At 39.6% G+C, this 11,819-nt stretch overlaps 1 protein-coding gene across 1 annotated transcript; it reads right to left on the bottom strand.

Moving 5' to 3' along the window:
• Window positions 1–1,476: 1,476 nt before the first annotated feature.
• On the bottom strand, window positions 1,477–9,782 carry LOC146551224 (uncharacterized). Its single transcript, XM_085261020.1, has 6 exons — window positions 9,659–9,782; window positions 5,696–6,031; window positions 5,316–5,468; window positions 4,641–4,742; window positions 3,793–3,827; window positions 1,477–2,135 (listed from the first exon to the last, which is right to left on the bottom strand). The coding sequence occupies exons 1-6, from the start codon at window positions 9,780–9,782 to the stop codon at window positions 1,962–1,964; spliced, it is 924 nt and encodes a 307-aa protein (XP_085117146.1). The 3' UTR covers window positions 1,477–1,961.
• Window positions 9,783–11,819: the final 2,037 nt, after the last annotated feature.

Below are 11,819 nucleotides of genomic sequence, written 5' to 3'. Positions count from 1 at the left end.
CACAAACATCACACTGGGGAGACAGGTCGGAACAGGTAGCATTAAAGAAGTTGCAGTTGTTCTTAATGTCGACCACTGGTCACCAGGTCTATTAATTTCCCGTTGCAAAGCCATATTGCATTCAATAAACACAGTCTCAGTACTCATGCCTTGCCCTTTGTCAATCAGCCAGCCTTGTGGGGTTTTGAACAGCTGTAACCGCTTTCTTTGTTCTTCGATAAGCCTGGTCCGAGCCATCTCCGATCAGCCAGAACTCTGTTATCATGGTGTCATGTCATTCAGTGTCCTCCATCGAGAGTGTCGCCAGGCACCCGACGCAACCGACCACTGAGTATCCAGCAGCAAACGTCTCTGCAGGACAATCAGGCTCTCCCGAGCCTAGGCTTCTGGTCGAGGGTAGGGTGTCAATTTTGGTAAGGGACCAGTTGATCAAATCAGGTTTTAGAGAGCAAGACTGAGAGTCTCTCTGAGGGTTAGAGTTAGACGAGACTAGACAAGGACATAGAAGCCAAGCAGGAAAGATAAGGGAGGGAGAGGGTGAGAGATGCATCCGCCACCACCAAGAGCTCCCTTATGTAGCAGGTTTTCAGCTAAACTCAGTGCTCATGCCAGTGCACTTCAGACCAGGACAGACCCTAAGACAAACACTAGCTCACCCCAAGGGAAAAAATCTCAAACACAAGCTAATCAATAAATAACAGGAACAAATTACAAACTTGGAAAGCTAGAAAAAAACAGGCAATAAATACAACACCTTAGCAACATTGTGTATGGTGTGCAGTGAGTCCATGGAGCATCCACCCCATAAAAGCATGACAAACATAGAAGAGCCACTTCGACAGGACAAGACTCAGATATATACATCTGCACCTTATTCTTTAAAGACGAAAGACATATTTTAAAGAGTGCCAGTGTTCCCATTTCGGACCAAGAAGACAGGTGTTTCTGAAGTGGCCGTCTATGTCCACTGTAAATGACCATCATTGAACAGAGGAGGTGATTTATGAGCTCACCTATCAGCCATCGACAAACAAACCAGTTTTGAGATCCCTTCCCAGGTCCTTCAATCCTAACTCACACCTTGCATTGGGTGACCTCAGTAGATCACATGATGGTGTGGGGCAATAAATATGGCTTCACCCAAAATTGTTTTTCACACCTTGGCTCATTTGATGAGGCACATGATCAATAGTGGGCCAATGACCACTAGGATTCAAACACCTGGGATTCTCCACCTCTGGGTTTTTAGAACTGAAGATGAAACATCCTCAAAAAGTTTAAGAAGTCCTGTTGCTTTCTTTTACAATATTGTTTTTATGAAGAAGCTGAGTCTAAATATTTCCACTGCAGAAGTGAAGGAAATGTGCGTATTCTAATATTTATAAATTATTTTATAAAAAGAAAATAAAAACCATACACTGTCAAAAGTGCCAATGTTCATGTTTATTTTCATTAAAAACATGTAGATTACTGCATCTCTTCACTTTTCGTCTTCCTTGAAAGATATCTTGTTTCCAAGCAGTCTGTTTTCTGCAATCGTTTCACTAAATTCATCCAGAATCATAAAAGCAACATTTTTATATTATATATCTGTTGAGCTAAATTATAAGCAGCTCTAATAAAAACAACTTTAACCTCAGGCTATATAACTGCATGCTTCAAACTCGATTTTTTTCCCCACCCTCATTGTTTTCTCTCGTTTTTCTTTCCTTTTTCTTCTTCTAGTCCTCTGATTTCTTCTCCTGTCTTTTGCCAATACATCCCTCACCCCCTGTCTATTCCAGCTTAATATCTATACAGAGAAAAATATGAATAATAAAATAAAACAAATAAATAAAACAAAAACCTAAAAAGAGTCTATGGTGCTCCTCTTGGGAAAGCAAATATGTTTGGCACAACAAAGCATTCAGACCATTATTCTGCTGGACAGGACAGGTTTAAAAAAACACTACTGATGTAATTCATAGTGAGGCAACAGTAGCGTACAGAGGAGGTGAAGCACCTTTGGTGAGGATGGCAGTACTCAGGTCCACCTGAGGCATTGAGTAGACAACATCAGTTGCTTCACCACAGGGGGCGCTGCTGGTGACAGGAATGTGGGGAAAATGCACTTCAGCGTAGCAGAGGTTATCTGCCTTAAAGAGATAAAGTGGTGAGATCAAACATTAGACTCCAAAAATATGTTATAATTAAAAAAAATCTTAAATATATGAAAACCAAAAACCAAAACAACCCTTTAATTATCATAAAGCCTCTGAAATCATCTTTCAAAATACTTTTGTAACAAAACAACTTTTGATAGACTTGTTTTCCACCAGAAAGGTGTTTATATATATGTGTATATATATCTATAGATATATGTGTGTGTTTGTGTGTATACATACATGTATATGTTTTGCCTGTCCCATTTGATACTTGAATAATTCAGACAATAATTGTGATTGCTAAAGTAATCAGAATTATTGTCTGGAGGCCAAGAAAGATGTCCAATGGATTTATTTTGACCAGTGGATCATTATGGTCTTTGTTGTTATTATTTATTTATTTTATTTCAAGTTATTACAGACCGGACAGACATGACTGGGGGATAGGTAAGGGAGAAAGAAAGAAAGAAAGGAAGGAGGGAAAGAGGGACAGTGAGAGAAGACACTAGAAGACACTAAAAAATCCACTCGCTCAGCTGTTGAAAGAGAAAAAAAAGAAAACAAGCAAAAAGAGAGCAACACAATAAACACAACACCACAGCAATAACCTAGATAAGTGTTAACCAACAGTAAATACTAAATATTGAATGTTATTGTGCAGCACGTGACCAACAGCGCACGATGTGCTTTGAGGTAGCAGAAAGATATAGTTTGTGTCTGTGAGCACCTGTGTGTACACCTGTGTGCACACCTGTATGCGTGAGCGTGCTTGTATTCAAAAGGTTACTCCATGTAACAGTCCGGTAGAAGGTGTGGGGAGCCATAGCCCCGTTCCCCAGGGCATGAGCATGCATGCAGGAGATCCAAACCCCAGACATTCAGAGGCCCCCAGAGCACGAGCCCAAGGAGGACCATCCACAACTACCCCACCCTCCTGGAAGGAGCTGAGCCACAGGCGCCAGGCCCTGCCAAGCAGCCACCAGGAGTGAGCCAGTACATACCTGAGCGCCCAGCCCCCAACACTGAGACACACCAACCACCGACGGCTGAGGGCATCTGCCACTGACAGGGAGTGTGGTGAGATCTTCCCAGAGAGATGGAGTCTAATACCCAACCTGACACACAGACACAAGCATGCATTCCCATCCTCATGCACACATATACAAATACTCAGCGCTCGCCCAACGTGGAGACAAACAGAAAAGGACACCGTACACACACTCACACTCCCCAAGCATACTCTACACACCAGGTCCAGGTACCCTCGCCCCCAGAGGGGCAATCCGCCCCTAGACCCAGGAGATGTTACCCCTTTTCCCTTGGGTGGAGACAAGCAGACTGCCCCTGCAGCAGCAGGGAAGCCCTGCATCCCAGATCCCGACCAGACAGCCAACTCCTCCTACCAGCCTCTGCCCCAATGTCAAAAGAGAACGCGGGTGTGAGGTCTATAATTTCAACTCCATCTGCCTGGGGGTCGTTGGCGGTGGCATAAACTGAAGACACTTCTACAGAAAGTGACCTGCACGGTATGTCACACTTTCCAATATCTTCATAGAACCCGATGGTCTTCAGCAGGAGAACAAACCAGCTGACAGATACAAAGCAAACAATAACGAAGCTGATGTGTGTCACAGGTCCTAAAACTCACCTGCATGTCAGCATACTCTGTTTCCACAGGAGGTCCTGAAAAACATGCAGGTCAGAAAATAAACAGCTGTCTTTAAGGCACATAACAGGAAGAAGAACCTGAGGAACTAAACACAGGAACAATATGAGGAACTTCATATGAACTACAGTTAGATAAGACACATGACTGATAAAGAATCAAAATCATATCAGTCAGTTTCTGTTGTGAGTCATAAATGAACATCCGGTGCTCTTTTTACAAACAGACTGAACTACAAAGGTGAAAACAGTGTGACAGAAACGTCACACCTGACTTAATTCATGCAAACTGGGACATTCTGAGCTGAGACAGATCAACCATGGTGCCATGTTTCCCTGTTTGTTTTATGGTTATTTGATAAAACTGTGATTTTGAAGGATTATTTTTGAACATATCCAAGTGAGACTCTGTTGGTGATCGTCACCATCAGATCAGTAACACCTTTCAGTCCAACGGTCTGTTTTCACAGCAGCTCTGTCAGTCTGAGATTATCTGGTGTTACCATGACGTAGACACACTCTCATCGTGGTGACTGGATCAGAGTTACACTGATTTTATACAACAAAAGGTGGAAAACTGGGGAAGAGAAAAACTCTTTTCTATTTGTTCTCCGTGTATAAATCTAAATGACAATTACACTTTGGTAAATAATCTGCTTTAAAGGTGTTTATGATGACAATACACTGAACAAAGGAGCATATTACACATGCTGCATGTTGACATTTGCGTTGATTGACAGAATATTTAATCCAAGCATGAAAAAGTGAGAAAATAATTTTTACTGTGATGAAATGTGATGAAAACACTGTGTTTGTTTCCTGTAGCCTCACCTCTGGGTTTAGTGGTCCTTCTCTTCATGTAGAAAATCAGCAGAGCTGCTGATAAGACGATGATCATAACGAGCAGAATCAGACCCACATAAATCAGCACATCTGCAGGAGTTTAACAGAGAAGATTTCTTTTACTCACAGTGTAAACATGTGGCCTCCAGGTCTGTTCATCTAGCAGTAAAGTTGTGCACATACAGAGTAACGTGTATTTTTAGATTGAAAACAGTTCCTCGAACATTACCTGACAAACTGTTTATCAAGCATGACGGAACAATTTTTATTTAAACTATTGACTTCAGTTTCCTTCTGCATTAAATTATTTAATGAAGTAGTTACTCAAAAGCATAGAAACTGTTTACTTTTTCACTAAGTTTTTCTGCATTGAGCACCTGCTTCTCATTTAAGTCACTTAAAGATCAGAGCGCTTCTTCCACAGCTCTTAATGTGTCATTCCTATGTAGTTCTCTGATAAAAACACATTATGAGCCCAAAGCCCTTTTCTACTCGAGCACTCATATGACCTGCCTTATTCATCTTTTTAGACAAACACGTTTGTGCTTTCTATCCAACCGTTACACTGATGAGCACACTGGAATTTGGGATCAAACGACTGGCCCTCCAATTAGCAGATGACAGGCTCTACCTCCTGAGTGACAGCCACCCAGTATATTGTACCTGCATGTTTGGTTTCAGAGGAGGCTGATGAAGGTGTGGAGCTTCCTGAAGTTGAGCTTAAACTCTGTGCTGTTGGTGGTGTGGAGGCTGATGAGAGAAACACTGAAGCTGAAAAAGGTCTCAGAGTCCCGTTTGGTGTTGAAGTGGTTGAAGCTGTGAACAATGAAAGCATCAGAGTCATAATAAGACCACTTGAAGCAGTTTATATATCTGCATGTGACTGACGTGGTTATGGGCTGTTTGACAGCAGAACTGATGAAACTTGATGTTTCAGATAAATATAACATCTGTAGGTGATTTGAAGGAAAAGTAGCTGCTTTTGAGACGTGAAGCTTCTGTCACACCTTCAAAGACAAACACGACTGTTAGCAGAAACTCACCTTCTGTGACAATCAGCTCAAAATCATCGTTTGGATCAAGCCGTAGAGCAATGTCCAAAGAGCACCTGTACCGTCCTGAGTCAGACTGTTTCAGCTGTGTGATGCTCACATACATAATATTATTTGAGTTTTCATATTTAATGCTGTATCTGCCGTTCTGAGCTGCATCATCAGATGTTTCAAGAAGAATGTTTCCATTTTCACATTTTTCCTTACAGAAGAGTTTTCTCCTTCCTGAGGAATTAAACCGGCATTTAACTGCGATGCTTCCTCCTTCCTCTGCTCTGTAGGTGAGAGTTTGTGCTTTGACCAAACCAGTGTTTCCATCCTGAAGTGCTGCTGAAAGGATGAACAATCATTAGTTACAATCTTCTTATATGTTAAACTAAGACAGATGGTTGTCACTGTGTTGTTCCTCTTCAGTATATGAAATAAATGATAAGTCAGTGTTGCTTCAGGAGCTCTACAAAGATGTTCAGAAGGATAGAGAAAAAAAATATTTGATTGCAGACTAAATGTACAATAAAAATTCAAAAAGTCATTTCTGGGGTTAAAAGTGAAATCAAAATGATTTGCACAATGCAGTGATGCAAAAGCAGAAGTTTGTGTAAACCTTTAAATTCGACGTATGTTTATATTTCAGGGTTTTATCTTTTTATAACTATTAAAAAGTGTCCTTTCTATGAGCTGCATGTTTGAGTGACTCTTTTCCAAACACTCAGTTTAATCACAGAACGAAATAATTTGTATGAGAGAAAACAAAGAAGTGAAGCAAGTTGTAAAGCCAGCTGATTACATACAAATGACATTAAAATGGAGACAAATAAGACTTAGAACTTCTTTACTTCAAACCAGGAACTTCTTACTTCTCTTAATGAGGAGGTCACGCCTTCAAACCACACACACACACACACACACACACACACACACTATTGCAACAGTGTTTCTTTATGGCTCAAAAGAAACTGACTGCTTGAGGTTTACTAAACTACAATTATACATTATTAGTTTAAACTAGACTTGCTCATTATACTAAAATGCTGTCAGTCCTCCATTTTCATCAGATCAAACACAACACTACAATCTTCCTAAAGGCTATTTTTGCATCTGCTCTGCAAAAATGTTCTTCACAGAGGCATATCTGGAACTTTTGATCAATAAAATGCACCGTTGTTTAACTATTTGGTCTCAATACATTATGTCTGATGAAACAGACATAAAAATAACAAATGAATGAAAGTCAGTTAAAGACTTTGGAAACTAAAGAGGGGCAGTATGCAAACAAACAATATTTAATATTTCATTTATCACAAGACTCAGAAATAAAATCTTTATTTATTTAAAATTTCTATTTTAAATTGTGTATCATAACATCTTTTAATGTTCAGAAATTCATGCATTCTCTACCCAAACCTAAACACAATAATGGAGGAAAGGAAAATATTTACCAAGTGTTTACTTTTGTAATCATTCTTTTCTTCTTTATTTGAAGTTTATTTTTTTAATATTGTGTTGTAACAAAACTCTGACCAAACAGAATAACCTTATATATGTTATGTTTTTATTTTACCCATTCACAAGAAATTGTAACCCCAGGTCAAAAAGATACAAAAGAAGTAGACTATATATATATATAAGTCATAATAAATATAAATGTATCCTGTCCACCGCTCAGTTACATAACCACGTGGAGGCAAGGACCTCACAGCACAAGCATACTCCCAGCCTATTATAAGTGTTGCACACAGAGTACAAAAGTACAGACAAGCAATTGCTCCTGAATATTTGGTAGAAAGGCGTTTTTGTTTGGGTTGTAATTTTATTTTGCTGACACAATATCTGTGTTTGCTGGTGAAGAGGAGGTAAAAAAAATACTGGTTAAACATCAGTTGGAGCGTGGCTCTTTACTCTAGCTAGAAATCATTTATGGCATACATGTATGCCCTAAATGATCTCTAGCTGCAGCTAGAGATTATTTAGGGTATACAGCTAGAAACACAGATATGTAGAGCCAAATACTGTCAATAAGGCCTCTGCAATGTTCTGAAGACAGTTAAACTTGTCAGGTAGTGATGTTCAGCAGGTGAAAATGCAAGCTCCATGAACACGCACAGCTGTGGATTCCAGCTGCTTCGATGTTGCATTAACTGGTATTAACTCAGCCAGTTAATGCGAGACAAATCCAGATGCTCATTAAAGATTTCTGGTTTGATCAGAAAAGAAAACATTGGTCCAAACACCTGAAAGTCCCAAAAACACATTGGGACTTCCGTAGACTGTCTCGATGTATCCGTGTGTTTCCATGGTGCTGATGCTGCGCTGAGCGGAAAGCTCCTGAAGCTTTTGAAGTGTCAGAATGTGGAAAGCTAACAACGTCCCTCTCACCAGAAGTTATTTTTAGCCAATTACAAGTTGAATCTGGTAGTTGGGGTTGTTAGCTAAGATACCGTCATTAAGAAGAGTCACAACTAATGTGTCTATGTGAGCTGATTTGCGATGTGCACTGCTGGTGCAGCCATTTATTTTTTGATGCACCCTCTCAGATTAATTCACTGCGTGTCGAGCCCAGGGCTGTACTGGGACAAAAAAACAGCCCGGGCATTTTGACTAAAAGAATAAACAACAATTTTAGGGATTTCTATGAAACTTTATACTAACCACAAATAAACCCGTCTAAAAATGAAATTGATCAGTTTTTTGATGATGTAACCCTTCAAAAATTACTAGACAGTCGAGCAATGGAACTGGATTCGCCACTGACGCCAGGCGAACTCCAGGAAGCTCTGATAAGTATGCCCAATAATAAGGCTCCAGGTCCAGACGGCTTTCCAGCAGAATTCTACAAAGAATTCTGGACGATTCTGGCACCAGTATTCCACAGAATGTTCCAAGAAATTAAAGAAAATGCCAGACTTCCACCAAATATGAATTCTGCCAACATTAATCTCCTGCAAAAACCCTTTATTTCCCTCAAGCTATCGTTCAGTATCCCTGATTCATGTAGACCTCAAAATAATCTGCAAAGCTTAGAGAAAATAACCCTTCTCTTAATTCATTCTGACCAAACCAGTTTCAGGCAGGCACTCATCAACAAATACATGTAGATTACTTAATTCAATAGACTAATCATGCAATAAAAACACTGAAATCACAATATTGTCTCTAGATGCAGAAAAAGCATTTGGCAGAGTTAACTGGAAATTTTTATTTGCAGCTTTACAAAAATGTGGTTTTGGAAACTCTTTCATAAACTGGTTAAAATATATAATTCCCCAACAGCCTGTGTCAGAACAAAGGACCAAATATCCTTCAGCTTCTGTCTCCTGAGGGGCACCAGACAGGGATTCAGACAATAATTCTGATTGCTACAGTGCTGAACGGGATAGGCAAAAAATAAAAAATAAAATAATGAAGTAGTTACTCTGAAGCATAGAAAGTATTTATAATTATAGTATTTATAATCTTTCCTCTGTCTGTGTCTGTTACACTGACACTTGTGAAAAAGCTCTGAAACCAAACAGCGACTAATCACAGTCTGTATCTGTCATCTAGCACAGATCTCATGCAGTGCTGCTCTGAGGAAGTCAGCCATGTCCTCTCTCAGCTGCTGACCTGCTGTGGTGGAAACTTATTTCTTTAGCTGTTGTGCTTTTTACTGAACTCACTGCAATGATCAGTTTACAATCAAACACATGCTACATACATTTGACAGTTTTGACTTTAATTCTACTTTGATTGCAATATTTTTGTATTTTCATTTATTTCAACACATTTTTATCTTTTACTCAGAATAGAGTAGCCATTTATTGTCATTCTACATGTACATCAACACCGAGGAAAGAAGTTTACATTTCAGAAATGTTCTTCTTCCACATCTCACAGTGTGTCAGTACTAGATAGTTCACGCATTGATGGATCTTCATCACATATAAATCTGCATACATATAAAAATCTATAACGTACCTGAACTTCCAGAGGAGGCTGATGAAGGTGTGGAGCTTCCTGAAGTTGAGCTTAAACTCTGTGCTTTTGGTGGTGTGGAGGCTGATGAGAGAAACTCTGAAGCTGAAAAAGGTCTCAGAGTCATGTAACTGCGATGTTTCCTCCTTCCTCTGCTCTTTGGGTGAGAGTTTGTGCTTTGACCAAACCAGTGTTTCCATCCTGAAGTGCTGCTGAAAGGAGGAAGAATTGTTAGTTACAATCTTACTATAGATTAAATGTGACAGCTGTGTTTATGTTTGCATGTGAAATGTGCGTTTTAGTGGTAGGACTGCAAAACATCCAAAGCTTAAAGTTTGTCACCACTCACTGTGCTGTTGCTCTTCAGCTCATTAAAAGAAGAAATAAAACACAGTGTTTGTTTCATCAGCTCTACTATTATAAGTTTGTCATTCAAAGAAGAGTAGAGGAAAAATAAAAAAATATTTGATTACAGATTCAATGTACAATAAAAAGTAGGAAAATATTTCTGGGGACCAAACTGGTTTGAATCTCAAAATAATTTGCAAACTGCAAGAAACAAGTTTGTGGAAATATTTAAATTTCACTCATTTCCAAACTTCACACTATGTTTAACCACAGAAACTAGTAACTGTGGGAGAAAACAAGCAAACACAGCCTCTCCCTGACAGTTTTTACCAATCAGATAGAAGCACAATTCCATATATAATCCTGTGTAATGTTAAGTGAGCGTCATCTTCTTTCAGCTACTTGCAGACTGTGGCTTTTTGACTGAAGGAGAATCCATGTACAGTAGTCCCTCGCTAAATCGCGGTTCACCTTTCGTGGCCTAGCTGTTTTGCAGATTTTTTTGTGTGTGCAAATTTGCATGCTTTTTTGTTTTGTTTTGTTTTATTTACAGCGCATTGTGTTCTGCGTGCTGATTGGCTGTAGGCCATTGTCCATCAATCTCGTGCCATGTTTCCTGTACAGTCGAGAATGCATTCAGCTTGTCATATTTACATAAATCTTCGATCGGTGTGACTGTGTGCTGTACTGTTGTTTGTAAGTTTTCTCCCCAACAAATGTGCCTTTGGTTTCATTGTACAACATGTTGTACATGTTACAGTGTGGGTGGGGTGTTTGCCTGCTCTCTCCGCCTCCTTCTCTCTTGCCACCCCTACCCCTCTGTCTCTCTCACCCTTCTCTCTCCCCAGGACACAGCTGCTGTTCACTGGCCTCGTTTACCATCTGGGCCCAGTCAGTAATCCCCTCTGAGGTTATATAAGCTGGGGATGACCTGTGTGTGAATTGGTTTTTCCCCTGTTGCTCTACACAATTTCTTCTAGGTGTTGGAAAGGCTCCTTTGCCCGTGGTGAGCAGTTACAGGCTTGTGGGCCCCACAGGTGTCTCCCCGTGGCGAGGAGTTAAGTAAGAAGTGTGAGAAGCGGGAAGCGTCGCCTTTATTTGTTTGGTAGTTTTTTTCCTTTGTTGCTGCGACTACTTCCTTTGTTTTTTGGCATTACTGGTAAAAAACGGCTTTGCCGGCTCTTTAAGTTAAGATTATTTGTAATAAAACTATTTTACATACTGAACACCTCTGTCTGGTTTCCTTTTCATTCCATTCCTGACCCATTTATCACCGGTCCCCACACTCACACCCCTTATTTTTCTATGAAAGTTTGAGCCTTGAGAGTGTATAAACAAGAGAAAATGTGAAAATGTTCATGCCTGTCTGAGAAAAGTGTATAAAGTGTGTAGTGAGGGGTTTTACAGCCTTACATCTATACAGAAAATATTTACATCTATAATAAACTAGGGAACACTGTACATGTTTTGTACACTGATTGTACAAAACATGCACTAAACAAATCATACTTGTGAGTCCTCAAAGTTACACACCAATCATTGTGTACATTTGTAAATCTTACTTTATGGTTGTGGATCATATTTGCAAACCTTCTCTCCATATTTATGCTACATCAGCGTTTCTGACACTATTTAGAGAACAAATAAAAGGAGACACTTCAGACCTTCATCCAGTCTCAACTGAAACTTCAGCGCTGTTATGCTGAAAAGTTAAATATTAACAAATGTAGGTATTAAAAAACATTTTTACATTAGAATTTTTTTTCTGTCTTTTTATTGTTTGTTTCAGTCTGACTGATGACAACAGTAACAGGTG

The sequence above is a fragment of the Mchenga conophoros genome, linkage group LG20 (genome assembly GCF_057382185.1).
Source record: "Mchenga conophoros isolate Kocher_MC1m ecotype Shallow Benthic linkage group LG20, M_conophoros_male_GT1.1, whole genome shotgun sequence".
Taxonomy (NCBI): domain Eukaryota; kingdom Metazoa; phylum Chordata; class Actinopteri; order Cichliformes; family Cichlidae; genus Mchenga; species Mchenga conophoros.
This window is presented reverse-complemented; position numbering and strand designations above follow the sequence as displayed.